The sequence below is a fragment of the Salmo salar genome, chromosome 14, assembly GCF_965601325.2.
Source record: "Salmo salar chromosome 14, fSalSal1, whole genome shotgun sequence".
Lineage (NCBI taxonomy): Eukaryota > Metazoa > Chordata > Actinopteri > Salmoniformes > Salmonidae > Salmo > Salmo salar.
The window spans coordinates 44,148,892-44,165,641 of NC_138304.1; the positions used below are offsets into that span (position 1 = coordinate 44,148,892).

Below are 16,750 nucleotides of genomic sequence, written 5' to 3' on the forward strand. Positions count from 1 at the left end.
CGTCTTGTCTTGGCCACCCTCCATGTCTCCTCAAAATAAGGATTAGTCTGGACAGAGATAGGAAGATGCAGCCGTTCTGTCATTCTCGCCTGCTGAAACGGTCTGTCTGGAGATACAGCTAGGAAATCAATCAGACCAAGTGTCCATCCTAAATAGCACCCGTACCCTATACAGTGCACTGCTTTTGACCAGGGCCCACACAGCTCTGGTCAAAAGTAGAACACTGAAATAGGGAATATGTTTCCATTTTAGGATGCGTCCACAGTTGTCATATCTGGCCCCTGTTCAGTGTCCAACACTATAGAATGGATATGCTGGCAGGGCCTGGCCAGTGGCTCTACTCAGATCAGCTTTGATTTATCATTCGGTAAACCATGGATGTTTGGTGGGATTATTGGTTGTGGTAATATGGCTGTTCTGGCTGAGGTATTCCTATTAGGGGAGTTAGTAATCACACAGTCTCACCATCTGTCTGTGTTGTAAGGTAATGATCTAAAGATAACATCTACTGGGAGTGACTGGAGACTTACCTCCATCCCAAATGGCATCCTATTTCCTTTTGAAGTCTGTGAAGGTTCTGGTCAAAAGTAGTTTGTTAGAAAGTGTAAGGGGTGCCATTTGGGACAAACTAGGAATGGCTGGAGAGATACTGCTATAATAGCCTACTGCAGACTGTGTGGACAGATGTTGATTGAGAACACATTTAATCTGTGTCTGAAGTGGCACCTAGTTTCCTATATAGTGCACTAGTAAATAGGGTTCTGTTTGAGATGCATCCTAGGCCTAGCGAATTGTGATTCATAAAACCACCATCTGTTGTTTTACCACAGTGGGTTATTGGGTTTGAATTTAAATTACCCACGAGACACCGTGTTGTTTATTTGGCTCCTCTCTGGCTTCTTTTTCTTCTGTAGCGTGTGATGTGTGATCCATCTGAGTGTTCAGTGGTAATGAAGTCTGAGGGTTTTATCTTCACACTGCTCTGCTTTTACATTTTTATTTAACCTTTATTTAACTAGGCAAGTTAAATAAAGGATGAGAATAAATCCAAACTTGTCAGCACAGTGCACACTGAGCCACCTCAAGGCTGGACTGGCCTATCCCACAGTCACCCCTATGAAGAGAGCAGGCGGTGGACTGGCCTATTCCACAGTCACCCCTATGAAGAGAGCAGGCGGTGGACTGGCCTATCCCACAGTCACCCCTATGAAGAGAGCAGGCGGTGGACTGGCCTATCCCACAGTCACCCCTATGAAGAGAGCAGGCGGTGGACTGGCCTATCCCACAGTCACCCCTATGAAGAGAGCAGGCGGTGGACTGGCCTATTCCACAGTCACCCCTATGAAGAGAGCAGGCGGTGGACTGGCCTATCCCACAGTCACCCCTATGAAGAGAGCAGGCGGTGGACTTTGTTGGTGAGGCTGTTAATGAGGGTTCTGCTTTAGGACCCTTTTCAGTAGGCCTTGTCTGAGCCTGTTTCTGTAGCGTGCGGCAGCTTGATGTACAAGTACACCCCCCTGGACATTTTTGGTATGGGTGGTCCTAGTGAAAATCAAACCCACAATCCTTGGCGTTGCAAGCGCCATGCTCTTTGGTACGACTCGACCGGGGATCAAACCCCCGAACCTTCCAATCTCAGGGCGGACACTAACCACAAGGCCACAGAACTTGTACCCCTTTCTGAGTAGTTTTTAGACCAGTCTCAGGGGCCTCTGGCTGGGTGTTGGCTGGCTCAGTGGAGCCAGGGTATAAATACTCAAAGCAGTTTGGCTCGCTGTGCTTTTCTTGTGGGGAGTCTTTTCTCAAGTCCCTAGTAACTAGGCTACTCAAAAGCAATGTTTTGAAAAGGATGGTTTGGTGGACAGAAATGGGGGAAATCTGAGAGCAATGGCACCGTGTTTGTGTGATGATGACTATCTTAACAAGCCTGGGTGAAGTTGGACGGCAGGATTTATCCAAATACTGCAAATGAAACATGGCCTAACTCTGAGGCTCGGCAAGTCAGCAAGGGCCTCAGGCGGGGCAAATCAGCAAGGGCCTCAGGCGGGGCAAGTCAGCAAGGGCCTCAGGCAGGGCAAGTCAGCAAGGGCCTCAGGCGGGGCAAATCACAAACTTTCCCTTCTGGAGTACAGTTTAGCCCGTCGCCATAACATCAGGACATGAAACATTATCACTGAGCTGGCACACGGTTTTGGGTTGGATTGTGACAAGCTCAAATACTTGTACTGACTGTCAACTTGTTCTTTGGACCAGTTGTAGGAATGTCAAAAGTGAAATGGAGCAATTCATTTTGGATTCCAGGCTAGTGAATGTCTGTCTTAGGTGGAGCTGCTCATCAAAGGTCAGATTGTGCAACAAGCTGCACCTGACTGAGCTCATTTTATGTCCCTAGCCTCAGGAATGTGTGGCATCATGGGGGAAGTATGTGTGGGTTGAGTAATCAGAACAACGAATGGCACTATGCTGCAGGTCTGGGTCCAGTCAGTCAGAGCTGCAGGTCTGGGTCCAGTCAGTCAGAGCTGCAGGTCTGGGTCCAGTCAGTCAGAGCTGCAGGTCTACGGCCAGTCAGTCAGAGCTGCAGGTCTGGGTCCAGTCAGTCAGAGCTGCAGGTCTACAGCCAGTCAGTCAGAGCTGCAGGTCTACGGCCAGTCAGTCAGAGCTGCAGGTCTACGGCCAGTCAGTCAGAGCTGCAGGTCAACGGCCAGTCAGTCAGAGCTGCAGGTCTACGGCCAGTCAGTCAGAGCTGCAGGTCTGGGTCCAGTCAGTCAGAGCTGCAGGTCTGGGTCCAGTCAGTCAGAGCTGCAGGTCTACGGCCAGTCAGTCAGAGCTGCAGGTCTACGGCCAGTCAGTCAGAGCTGCAGGTCTGGGTCCAGTCAGTCAGAGCTGCAGGTCTGGGTCCAGTCAGTCAGAGCTGCAGGTCTACGGCCAGTCAGTCAGAGCTGCAGGTCTACGGCCAGTCAGTCAGAGCTGCAGGTCTGGGTCCAGTCAGTCAGAGCTGCAGGTCTGGGTCCAGTCAGTCAGAGCTGCAGGTCTGGGTCCAGTCAGTCAGAGCTGCAGGTCTACGGCCAGTCAGTCAGAGCTGCAGGTCTACGGCCAGTCAGTCAGAGCTGCAGGTCTACGGCCAGTCAGTCAGAGCTGCAGGTCTGGGTCCAGTCAGTCAGAGCTGCAGGTCTACGGCCAGTCAGTCAGAGCTGCAGGTCTGGGTCCAGTCAATCAGAGCTGCAGGTCTACGGCCAGTCAGTCAGAGCTGCAGGTCTACGGCCAGTCAGATTGCTCAGATTGAGAGTCCGTATGTGAGTGGGGGAAAGAGGAACACGTGAGTCGTATTAGTCTCACTCACGCCATCTAATGTTTTCTAGCTCTCAGGCTTGGAGCAGCACAGCTCTTCCTGTATAACACCAGAGAGCCTTGTGGATGGGTTTTCCCAGTCAGCCTTGTCTTCAGTCATTTCTCTTGACTGTGTGTGTTCCTGTAATCTTATCTACCTGTTCCAGGCTGCTTCCTAGGCTAGGAGTACAACTCTTACTGTTTACAGTGTACGTAGACGTGGGGAATGGGATTACCAGTCAGTCTTCAGTCTATGCTCCCTCGTCCCATCCCTCCATTCTATATTGTGAGTGTCTAAACTACACAAGCACAGAAATCTTGGAGTTGAGGGATTCCGGATTTCTTGCTAATTCTCTCCTGATTCCAGGAATCTTTTACTGGAATTTTGCAACCTTAGTGTGTATATAAACTAATGTTATGATAAACTAGGCCTATTCTCTCTCCTCTCCAGTTGTACGGTGGGCCATGCAGAGCCAGCCTGTGTGCCTGCAGCGGTGAGCACCAGCCAACGTTTTCACCGTGATGGCAGCAGAGCAGGATGGGCGGGGGTGTGAGCTGCCCATCGCCCCGGGCCAGGTGTACATTGAGGTGGAGTATGACTACAATTACAAGTCCAAGGAGCGCCAGGTCTCCATCCGCCAGGGAGAGTGTTACATGCTGGTGAAAAAGACCAACGGGGACTGGTGGCAGGTGAAGAAGGAGGAGGGGGCCAAGGCATTCTATGTCCCAGCACAGTACGTCAGGGAGGTCCGCAAGGCCCTCATGCCGCCTCCCAAGCCCCCGCACCTGGGGCATCACCGTGGGGGGAGCGGGGGGAACCCGGTGCGGGTCAAGCCCATCGTCCTGGAGATGGACAGATCTAACGAGAGCCTGAATGTGACCAGTTTTAATCGGCCCTCTCCCTCCTCGCCCTCTCCCTCCTCCTCGTCGGGGGCAGCCCTCACCCCTCCGAGGCAGCGCAGGGACAGGGATGCCAACCAGAACCCTGGTAGAGACCCTGGCAGCCCCACCGACCACAACAGGGCCTTCATAGATGTCCTCCAAAACACCCACCCTCACGCTCCTGGACGGGGATGTAACACGCTGCCCCGTGCCCGTGCAACCTCCCCTGAGCTCCGCAGGGCGCCCCTGGACGTGGACATGCCTCCGGGGCACTGTGACTCGGAGGGGTCGGAGAGACGCAACGACTCAGAGTCTGGAGATGAGCTGAGCAGCGGTTCAAGTGAACACTTGCAGGTAAGGTCTCCATCTCTCTCTCTGTTAAGGTCTCTCCATCTCTCTCTCTGTTAAGATCTCTCCATCTCTCTCTCTGTTAAGATCTCTCCATCTCTCTCTCTGTTAAGGTCTCTCCATCTCTCTCTCTGTTAAGATCTCTCCATCTCTCTCTCTGTTAAGGTCTCTCCATCTCTCTCTCTGTTAAGATCTCTCCATCTCTCTCTCTGTTAAGATCTCTCCATCTCTCTCTCTGTTAAGATCTCTCCATCTCTCTCTCTGTTAAGATCTCTCCATCTCTCTCTCTGTTAAGATCTCTCCATCTCTCTCTCTGTTAAGATCTCTCCATCTCTCTCTCTGTTAAGATCTCTCCATCTCTCTCTCTGTTAAGATCTCTCCATCTCTCTCTCTGTTAAGATCTCTCCATCTCTCTCTCAGTTAAGATCTCTCCATCTCTCTCTGTTAAGATCTCTCCATCTCTGTTAAGATCTCTCCATCTCTCTCAGTTAAGATCTGTTAAGATCTCTCCATCTCTCTCTCTCTGTTAAGATCTCTCCCTCTCTCTCTCTGTTAAGATCTCTCCATCTCTCTCTCTGTTAAGATCTCTCCATCTCTCTCTCTGTTAAGATCTCTCCATCTCTCTCTCTCTGTTAAGATCTCTCCATCTCTCTCTCTGTTAAGATCTCTCCATCTCTCTCTGTTAAGATCTCTCCATCTCTCTCTCTGTTAAGATCTCTCCATCTCTCTCTCTCTGTTAAGATCTCTCCATCTCTCTCTCTCTCTGTTAAGATCTCTCCATCTCTCTCTCTGTTAAGATCTCTCCATCTCTCTCTCTGTTAAGGTCTCTCCATCTCTCTCTCTGTTAAGATCTCTCCATCTCTCTCTCTGTTAAGATCTCTCCATCTCTCTCTCTGTTAAGATCTCTCCATCTCTCTCTCTGTTAAGATCTCTCCATCTCTCTCTCTGTTAAGATCTCTCCATCTCTCTCTCTGTTAAGATCTCTCCATCTCTCTCTCTCTGTTAAGATCTCTCCATCTCTCTCTCTCTCTCTGTTAAGATCTCTCCATCTCTCTCTCTCTCTCTGTTAAGATCTCTCCATCTCTCTCTCTGTTAAGATCTCTCCATCTCTCTCTCTGTTAAGATCTCTCCATCTCTCTCTCTGTTAAGATCTCTCCATCTCTCTCTCTGTTAAGATCTCTCCATCTCTCTCTCTGTTAAGATCTCTCCATCTCTCTTTCTGTTAAGATCTCTCCATCTCTCTTTCTGTTAAGATCTCTCCATCTCTCTCTCTGTTAAGATCTCTCCATCTCTCTCTGTTAAGATCTCTCCATCTCTCTCTCTGTTAAGATCTCTCCATCTCTCTCTCTGTTAAGATCTCTCCATCTCTCTCTCTGTTAAGATCTCTCCATCTCTCTCTGTTAAGATCTCTCCATCTCTCTCTCTCTGTTAAGATCTCTCCATCTCTCTCTCTCTGTTAAGATCTCTCCATCTCTCTCTCTGTTAAGATCTCTCCATCTCTCTCTCTGTTAAGATCTCTCCATCTCTCTCTCTGTTAAGATCTCTCCATCTCTCTCTCTGTTAAGATCTCTCCATCTCTCTCTCTGTTAAGATCTCTCCATCTCTCTCTCAGTTAAGATCTCTCCATCTCTCTCTCTGTTAAGATCTCTCCATCTCTGTTAAGATCTCTCCATCTCTCTCAGTTAAGATCTGTTAAGATCTCTCCATCTCTCTCTCTCTGTTAAGATCTCTCCCTCTCTCTCTCTGTTAAGATCTCTCCATCTCTCTCTCTGTTAAGATCTCTCCATCTCTCTCTCTGTTAAGATCTCTCCATCTCTCTCTCTGTTAAGATCTCTCCATCTCTCTCTCTCTGTTAAGATCTCTCCATCTCTCTCTCTGTTAAGATCTCTCCATCTCTCTCTGTTAAGATCTCTCCATCTCTCTCTCTGTTAAGATCTCTCCATCTCTCTCTCTGTTAAGATCTCTCCATCTCTCTCTCTGTTAAGATCTCTCCATCTCTCTCTGTTAAGATCTCTCCATCTCTCTCTCTGTTAAGATCTCTCCATCTCTCTTTCTGTTAAGATCTCTCCATCTCTCTCTCTGTTAAGATCTCTCCATCTCTCTCTCTGTTAAGATCTCTCCATCTCTCTCTCTCTGTTAAGATCTCTCCATCTCTCTCTCTCTCTCTGTTAAGATCTCTCCATCTCTCTCTCTCTGTTAAGATCTCTCCATCTCTCTCTCTCTCTGTTAAGATCTCTCCATCTCTCTCTCTGTTAAGATCTCTCCATCTCTCTCTCTGTTAAGATCTCTCCATCTCTCTCTCTGTTAAGATCTCTCATCGCTCTCTCTGTTAAGATCTCTCCATCTCTCTCTGTTAAGATCTCTCCATCTCTCTCTCTGTTAAGATCTCTCCATCTCTCTCTCTGTTAAGATCTCTCCATCTCTCTCTGTTAAGATCTCTCCATCTCTCTCTGTTAAGATCTCTCCATCTCTCTCTCTGTTAAGATCTCTCCATCTCTCTCTCTGTTAAGATCTCTCCATCTCTCTCTGTTAAGATCTCTCCATCTCTCTCTGTTAAGATCTCTCCATCTCTCTCTCTGTTAAGATCTCTCCATCTCTCTCTCTGTTAAGATCTCTCCATCTCTCTCTCTGTTAAGATCTCTCCATCTCTCTCTCTGTTAAGATCTCTCCATCTCTCTCTGTTAAGATCTCTCCATCTCTCTCTGTTAAGATCTCTCCATCTCTCTCTCTGTTAAGATCTCTCCATCTCTCTCTCTGTTAAGATCTCTCCATCTCTCTCTGTTAAGATCTCTCCATCTCTCTCTGTTAAGATCTCTCCATCTCTCTCTCTGTTAAGATCTCTCCATCTCTCTCTCTGTTAAGATCTCTCCATCTCTCTCTCTGTTAAGATCTCTCCATCTCTCTCTCTGTTAAGATCTCTCCATCTCTCTCTGTTAAGATCTCTCCATCTCTCTCTCTGTTAAGATCTCTCCATCTCTCTCTCTGTTAAGATCTCTCCATCTCTCTCTCTGTTAAGATCTCTCCATCTCTCTCTCTGTTAAGATCTCTCCATCTCTCTCTCTGTTAAGATCTCTCCATCTCTCTCTGTTAAGATCTCTCCATCTCTCTCTCTGTTAAGATCTCTCCATCTCTCTCTCTGTTAAGATCTCTCCATCTCTCTCTGTTAAGATCTCTCCATCTCTCTCTGTTAAGATCTCTCCATCTCTCTCTGTTAAGATCTCTCCATCTCTCTCTCAGGTAAATCTTGTTGAATGACAAAAGCTGGTGATGTTTTATTCCATTGGTCTTTTGCTCCTGTCGGTGAATCTTTTGAAATGTTTTCCTGCTGTTCGTGTGCAGTGGTGATGATGTGAAAGTAATTGGAGTCTACTGCAAGTGTTCTTTCTTTTAGGTAGCACAGTATGAGGTACTACCTGAACTGAATTATCTTACTATGGTATTAATGAATACACCCTGTTGTTCCTGTAATGGCTGGCTGATTAGGTCCTGGGTGTAGTGGCTGGCTGATTAGGGCCTGGGTGTAGTGGCTGGCTGATTAGGTCCTGGGTGTAGTGGCTGGCTGATTAGGGCCTGGGTGTAGTGGCTGGCTGATTAGGGCCTGGGTGTAATGGCTGGCTGATTAGGGCCAGGGTGTAATGGCTGGCTGATTAGGGCCAGGGTGTAGTGGCTGGCTAATTAGGGCCAGGGTGTAGTGGCTGGCTGATTAGGGCCTGGGTGTAGTGGCTGGCTGATTAGGGCCTGGGTGTAGTGGCTGGCTGATTAGGGCCTGGGTGTAGTGGCTGGCTGATTAGGGCCTGGGTGTAGTGGCTGGCTGATTAGGGCCTGGGTGTAGTGGCTGGCTGATTAGGGCCTGGGTGTAGTGGCTGGCTGATTAGGGCCAGGGTGTAGTGGCTGGCTGATTAGGGCCTGGGTGTAATGGCTGGCTGATTAGGGCCTGGGTGTAGTGGCTGGCTGATTAGGGCCTGGGTGTAGTGGCTGGCTGATTAGGGCCTGGGTGTAATGGCTGGCTGATTAGGGCCAGGGTGTAATGGCTGGCTGATTAGGGCCAGGGTGTAGTGGCTGGCTAATTAGGGCCAGGGTGTAGTGGCTGGCTGATTAGGGCCTGGGTGTAGTGGCTGGCTGATTAGGGCCTGGGTGTAGTGGCTGGCTGATTAGGGCCTGGGTGTAGTGGCTGGCTGATTAGGGCCTGGGTGTAGTGGCTGGCTGATTAGATCCTGGGTGTAGTGGCTGGCTGATTAGGGCCTGGGTGTAGTGGCTGGCTGATTAGATCCTGGGTGTAGTGGCTGGCTGATTAGGTCCTGGGTGTAGTGGCTGGCTGATTAGGTCCTGGGTGTAGTGGCTGGCTGATTATGGCCTGGGTGTAGTGGCTGGCTGATTATGGCCTGGGTGTAGTGGCTGGCTGATTAGGGCCAGGGTGTAGTGGCTGGCTGATTAGGGCCTGGGTGTAATGGCTGGCTGATTAGGTCATGGGTGTAGTGGCTGGCTGATTAGGTCCTGGGTGTAGTGGCTGGCTGATTATGGCCTGGGTGTAGTGGCTGGCTGATTATGGCCTGGGTGTAGTGGCTGGCTGATTAGGGCCAGGGTGTAGTGGCTGGCTGATTAGGGCCTGGGTGTAATGGCTGGCTGATTAGGTCATGGGTGTAGTGGCTGGCTGATTAGGGCCTCTGTGGATCAGAAGCCATGCAACCCTGCACCCACACTGGTCCTCTGTGGATTAGAAGCCATGCAACCCTGCACCCACACTGGTCCTCTGTGGATAAGAAGCCATACAACCCTGCACCCACACTGGTCCTCTGTGGATTAGAAGCTATACAACCCTGCACCCACACTGGTCCTCTGTGGATTAGAAGCCATGCAACCCTGCACCCACACTGGTCCTCTGTGGATTAGAAGCCATGCAACCCTGCACCCACACTTGTCCTCTGTGGATTAGAAGCCATCTTCTTGTTCCTCATTTGTTTGTATTTTTTGTCCATCACTTGCAGGTATTCTAGGAGCATATTGGGCTTAATAGGAGCATATTGAGCTTAATAGGAGCATACTGGGCTTAATAGGAGCATACTGAGCTTAATAGGAGCATACTGAGCTTAATAGGAGCATACTGGGCTTAATAGGAGCATACTGGGCTTAATAGGAGCATACTGGGCTTAATAGGAGCATACTGGGCTTAATAAGAGCATACTGAGCTTAATAGGAGCATACTGAGCTTAATAGGAGCATACTGGGCTTAATAGGAGCATACTGGGCTTCATAGGAGCATACTGGGCTTAATAGGAGCATACTGGGCTTAATAGGAGCATACTGGACTTAATCGGAGCATACTGGGCTTAATAGGAGCATACTGGGCTTAATAGGAGCATACTGACCTTAATAGGAGCATACTGGACTTAATAGGAGCATACTGGGCTTAATAGGAGCATACTGGGCTTAATAGGAGCATACTGGGCTTAATAGGAGCATACTGGGCTTAATAGGAGCATACTGGGCTTCATAGGAGCATACTGGGCTTCATAGGAGCATACTGACCTTAATAGGAGCATACTGGGGCTTAATAGGAGCATACTGGGGCTTAATAGGAGCATACTGGGGCTTCATAGGAGCATACTGGGGCTTAATAGGAGCATACTGGGGCTTAATAGGAGCATACTGGGGCTTAATAGGAGCATACTGGGGCTTAATAGGAGCATACTGGGGCTTAATAGGAGCATACTGGGCTTCATAGGAGCATACTGGGCTTCATAGGAGCATACTGGGGCTTCATAGGAGCATACTGGGGCTTCATAGGAGCATACTGGGGCTTAATAGGAGCATACTGGGGCTTAATAGGAGCATACTGGGGCTTAATAGGAGCATACTGGGCTTCATAGGAGCATACTGGGCTTCATAGGAGCATACTGGGGCTTCATAGGAGCATACTGGGGCTTAATAGGAGCATACTGGGGCTTAATAGGAGCATACTGGGCTTCATAGGAGCATACTGGGGCTTAATAGGAGCATACTGGGGCTTAATAGGAGCATACTGGGGCTTAATAGGAGCATACTGGGGCTTAATAGGAGCATACTGGGGCTTAATAGAATACAATATTATGCAAAGTTAGTATTGATCATATTGAGTAATATTTATTTATTGTCATTTACATTCTGTGTAGCGGGAGTGGTTTGTGTGCTACTGTACCCTTTTTCAAGCTGCAATATTTACCTTTTGGGTGACCTGACCAAATTCACATAGAAATATGAGTTATGGATCTGTTATTTTCATTGAAAGCAAGTCTAAGAAGCAGTATATCTGTTCTAAGTGTGCTATTACTTCGCTTCCATTTCTTAAGTTTTGTTTTTGTGTTGTCTTTCTGTTTTGTACACCATCTTCAAACACCAGAATTATATATTTTTAAATGTAGTTACTGAAGAGATATTTCACAGCAGTTTAGATGGTACAATGATTCTCTACACTATACAGTACATAGCTTGTTTCTGTCGCGTAAACTGAAATTAGCAGAACTATTAGTTTTAGCAATCAGAAAATGGATGAGCGATAACTTTTTTTAAATAAATGTTTTTGCATAATGCATCTTTAAGCCCAGCTGAGATAAACATCAAATTTACAAAAATGACATCTATGTATAACAATGCAAGGCTCATTTAACAGTAAAATAAGACCAAATGCATTTAAAAATGTAAGCTGCAAATGCCTGAAATCTTTTTTCTTGTTGTAGTTCACCAGGTTATGTTGCAACTGTGTGACTGAGACATGCATGAAAAAACAGATGTTTTAATGGTAATGAATGCCATTGAAATATGCTGTCATTGGCATTCATCAGCACATCAATCTCTTCATTTTACATGAAGTATGATCACTTATTTTAGAAGGTATAAAAAGTATTTTTTAAATGTGTTTATCCGATGGTCGCCTCAACACCCAACGTTTTTCTTTGCAGCTTTGAAATTGGCCCCTAGTAGGAACTTAGACAACTAACAATAATTTCATAATAAAACATCTGATTGGCTTAGAATAACAACTGTTATGGATATAACAACCACATGAATTGGTTGAAACATTAAACAGCAGAACATTTGTATTTATTTTTATTTGAATCGAAAGATGGAAATGGGCTTAATGGGTACGCTTACCCTAGTGGCTGGTATGGCCTTTGTTCCCATGCCACCAGGCTCTATTAGGTGTCATGTGTCCCAAATGGCACCCTGTGTCCTACAAAGTGCACTACCATGGGCCCTGGTCAAAAGTAGTGCACTATAAAGGGATTAGGCTGCCACTAGGGCGGGCCTGGCTGCTGGGGCTTGTGTTGCCATGCCACCCGGCTGGCTCTATTGGAGTGTTTACAGCGGAACAAAGGGGCCAGTGAGTGCATAGAAACTGGGTCACATTGGTGCAGTACTGGGCCACTGTGTGAATATCACTGTGTGAATATCACTGGGTGAATATCACTGTGTGAATATCACTGTGTGAATATCACTGTGTGAATAGGTGGGGGATACTGGCCTGCTCAGTTCATAGATGGATCTCCCAAACAAAACCACTATCTGGGTGTATAGGCTTCTATTCAGTTGGGGTCTGCAAAAAATAATAAGAAAAAACATACATAATTAACAACAACAAAAAAGACCATAAATAATTTTAAAAACAAACATTTTAAAATAAAAAAATTACACCCAAATAAAATAATTAAAAAAATACAAGAATTTCAAAGTTGTTTCTGTTTTTTCAGAGACAAGCAAAACAAACACTGACTTAATGCTGTCATATGTAACTTTTTGGGGGACAACCAAATAAACATAGAAATGTTATTTCTAGATCTGTCATTCTCATTTAAGCATGTCTAAGAAGCGGTCGATCAGTTCTATGTGCACTATTTCTATTTCTCATGAAGTTTTGTTTCCGTTTTTTACTTTCTGTTGTACACCAGATTCAAACAGCTGAAAATACAATCTTTTTGCTTATGGAAATTATATTTCACAACGGTTTAGATGGTACATTGATTCTCTACTCAATGACTGCTTGATTTGTCACACGAACTGAAATTAGGCGAAACAATTATGGATTTTAGCAACCAGGAAATGGCGGTGTGATTTTTGCATATTGAACATTTTTTAATAAGGACTTAATGCTGAGTCAGTAGGTGACTTTCTAACAGGAAGAAATGTCGTTTGAAAGAAAACAACATGTTTGTCAGCTCCAGAGTGGACTTCCTAAAGCCTTTAAGTGGCCATTGAAATACTGCCCAAGATAAAGGTCAATGTAGTCCAGCCAATTCTGGTTGTGTAGGCAGCAAGCCAAGAGCCCAGCTCTAATCTATCCTCAGTCAATCACTCACTTTGTCTCTCTCCTCTCTCTCCTCTCTCTCCTCTCTCTCCTCTCTCTTCTCTCTCTCTCTCTCTCTCTCTCTCTCTCTCTGCACTGCTAAAAGTGTCTGGACTTGTCTTAGTCGGGGAACTGTAAAGCACTTAGTGACAACTGCTGATGTCAAAAAAGATTTTAAAAGTATATTTGATTGTAATGTTGGAGCTAAGTACACTAGCATTTTGCTACACCCATAATAACGTGTGTGTGTGTGTGTGTGTGTGTGTGTGTGTGTGTGTGTGTGTGTGTGTGTGTGTGTGTGTGTGTGTTGTGTGTGTGTGTGTGTGTGTGTGTGTGTGTGACCGATCAAATTTGATTGTTATGTACAGGGTGTTCAGCACCGAGGCAGATCATGCATTATAAACAGTCAGGTTGTTTGTGAGTTAAACTCTTGAACCACTTGTTGTTAATGCTGTAGATCAGCTCTGTGTTGGCGCTGCACTCTGACCGTCTCAGGGACGTGTGTGTCAGAGACTGTAGCTGTTTGACACTGAGTGACTTCCTGCCCTAGTTTCACTGCAGTACTGTTTGTTTCCCCCTAGCCTGGTCTATCTGTTTACATCTGTCTGACCTCCCAACATTGGTATACTTCTCTTATCAGCTGTATTTGAGGAGAAACTGTGACCTAGTTTGCCACCACTTTCCAAAATGGCACCCTATCCTCTATCTAGTGTACTACGTTAACCAGGGCCTATAGAGATCTGGTCTAAAGTAGTGCACTTTATAAGGTATAGGTGGTCATTTCAGATGTACTGTGTCTGTCTCTCTCTCCTCTCTCTCTCTCTTTCTCCCTCTTTCTCCTTTCTCTCTTTCTCTCTCTCTCTCTTTCTCCCTCTTTCTCTCTCTCTCTCTCTCTTTCTCCTCTCTCTCTCTCTTTCTCCCTCTTTCTCCTTTCTCTCTCTCTCTCTCTCTTTCTCCTCTCTCTTTCTCTTTCTCCTTTCTCTCTTTCTCTCTCTCTCTCTTTCTCTTTCTCCTTTCTCTCTCTCTCTCTTTCTCCTCTCTCTCTCTCTTTCTCTTTCTCCTTTCTCTCTTTCTCTCTCTCTCTCTTTCTCCTCTCTCTCTCTCTTTCTCTTTCTCCTTTCTCTCTTTCTCTCTCTCTCTTTCTCCCTCTTTCTCCTTTCTCTCTCTCTCTCTTTCTCCTCTCTCTTTCTCCCTCTTTCTCCTTTCTCTCTTTCTCTCTCTCTCTCTTTCTCCTCTCTCTCTTTCTCCTCTCTCTCTCTCTTTCTCTTTCTCCTTTCTCTCTTTCTCTCTCTCTCTTTCTCCCTCTTTCTCCTTTCTCTCTCTCTCTCTTTCTCCTCTCTCTTTCTCCCTCTTTCTCCTTTCTCTCTTTCTCTCTCTCTCTCTTTCTCCTCTCTCTCTTTCTCCTCTCTCTCTCTCTTTCTCTTTCTCCTTTCTCTCTTTCTCTCTCTCTCTTTCTCCCTCTTTCTCCTTTCTCTCTCTCTCTCTTTCTCCTCTCTCTTTCTCCCTCTTTCTCCTTTCTCTCTTTCTCTCTCTCTCTCTTTCTCTTTCTCCTTTCTCTCTCTCTCTCTTTCTCCTCTCTCTCTCCTTTCTCTCTCTCTCTCTTTCTCTCTCTCTTTCTCCCTCTTTCTCCTTTCTCTCTTTCTCTCTCTCTCTCTTTCTCCTTTCTCTCTCTCTCTCTTTCTCCTCTCTCTCTCCTTTCTCTCTCTCTCTCTTTCTCTCTCTCTTTCTCCCTCTTTCTCCTTTCTCTCTTTCTCTCTCTCTCTCTTTCTCCTCTCTCTCTCTCTCTTTCTCCTCTCTCTCTCCTTTCTCTCTCTCTCTCTTTCTCTCTCTCTTCTCCCTCTTTCTCCTTTCTCTCTTTCTCTCTCTCTCTCTTTCTCCTTTCTCTCTCTCTCTCTTTCTCCTCTCTCTCTCCTTTCTCTCTCTCTCTCTTTCTCTCTCTCTTTCTCCCTCTTTCTCCTTTCTCTCTTTCTCTCTCTCTCTCTTTCTCCTCTCTCTCTCGTATCCCACTTCAGTGGATAACAGGGGGGGGCTCTAAACACTATGTTTTAGGAGGTTAGCCCGGCTCCAACTTTTCTTAGATTTCCTCACTGCTGTATTCAGGAAATCTCTCCAGATTCATCCTCAAATAGCGACATGGACTCCAGATTCTGACAAACCTGTGTTGAACTTATCCCTGGGAGGCCCTGCTGTTGCTCAGTCCATATTGCCGACATGGACTCAGACTTTAGTGTACGGTTGTTGATATCTAAAAGGTCATTCTATTGTTCATTTTATCCTTGCAGAATGCTGTTTTCCCCCCAGCCACCTCATCTAAAGACATGCTCAAGGTCTCCTGCCCATTTTCCATTGCATTTATTTGTTCTTGTTTTGAAGGCTATTGTTTTTCTAGAACACTTGGGAAGGACTTTGAGAATGCAGTATAATAATCTATCAAGATTTATATGAGTTGAATATGGTTGTGAAATTCAGGTAACTTTCCCATAATTCCCGGGTTTTCCATAAATCCTGTTTGGAGGATTCACATATTTTGTCCTAAAACCTGATCATTGTTACCGGAATATTGCAACGTTAGTAAGCATGCTGCAGAACTGTTGCTCAATCCATATCTCTGTTTCCTGTAGCAAACAGAGCATTTTATCAAGATGAGCTGATTTTGAATGAAACTGATTCAACATGACTTGCAGACCATTCTAGATAATGAAATTAGCTTGCTTAGGGTAATGTATAGAGTGCATTGTTTTAAGTAATGTTCTTAGAGGAATGTGCTTAGGGTAATGTATCTTATCGTGGAAGCACAGGCAGTCCCCTAGATGCTTGTTGGGCATATAGTTCAAGTTAACAGCCTCCCTCCCTCCATCCATCCCTCTGTTCTCTGTCCTCGTTCAACCTGCTCAGCCCTTCTATGTGCTATTCTAACCAAGGCAGTGAGTCAGCAGAAAGACTTCCTCTCTCCTTCTCTCCCTCACTCTCTTCCTCCTCTTCTTCACTCTTCCTCCTCTTTCTCCTCTCTCTATCTTCCTCCTTTTCCTCCCTCTCTCTTCCTCCTCTCCCTCACTTTTTTTTCTCTCAAAGAAGCACTAAGGACAATATCTGTAGTTTAATCAGAACGATCAACGAGCCCCTCCCTCTCTGGTTTATCTCTCTCCTCTATCTCTCGCTCACTCTTCCTCCTCTCCTCTTCTTCACTCTCTCTAGTTTATCTCCCATCTCTCCCTCACTCTTCCTCCTCTCCTCTTCCTCACTCTCTCTAGTTTATCTCCCATCACTCTCCTCTATCTCTCCTGGCAGGCAGCTGTAATAAACATTTCAATCAACTCTCTCTGCCTGTGTAGCAGAGACACACACACACACACACACACACACACACACACACACACACACACACACACACACACACACACTGAACCCCTCTGAGGGAGCCAGAGATGTGTGCGAGAGATTGGCCAGCTGCAGTCATGTTGCTAATTCTGTTTTTAATAGGCTTATTATGTGACATGAGGGGAGGGCATGGGGGGCCGTATGGGCTTTCTAAAGGGACACAGTGGGAACAGGGACCGGTTCTGTTTTGGCCTGGGATGTAGTCTAATGCTGGAATGACTCTGCAGTTCCCCCCCGTCCATGTCATTTTATTCAGTATGATCTAAAAAGGAGAACTGAGACGCCTGATAAATACAGTACAACCTCTGCACTGTTTTGTACTACAGTGCACTACTGTAGTAGTGAGTCATGTTGAATGTCAATCTGTAGGAACTTTCTGTTCTCCTGTCCTCTCCTCTGCTGTCCATTCCTCTCCTCTGCTGTCCTTTCCTCTCCTCTGCTGTCCTCTCCCCTCCTCTGCTGTCCTTTCCTCTCCTCTGCTGTCCTCTCCCCTCCTCT

At 46.3% G+C, this 16,750-nt stretch overlaps 1 protein-coding gene across 7 annotated transcripts in view; it reads left to right on the forward strand.

Moving 5' to 3' along the window:
• Window positions 1–16,750, forward strand: part of LOC106569568 (rho GTPase-activating protein 12) — a 154,899-nt gene that overhangs the window by 27,204 nt on the left and 110,945 nt on the right. For all 7 annotated transcript variants that reach the window (XM_045694399.2, XM_045694402.2, XM_045694401.2 and 4 more), the window contains exon 2: window positions 3,779–4,563. In XM_045694399.2, the coding sequence (XP_045550355.1) occupies window positions 3,850–4,563 (714 nt within the window). In that variant the 5' untranslated portion in view covers window positions 3,779–3,849. The remainder of the gene's footprint in view (window positions 1–3,778; window positions 4,564–16,750) is intronic.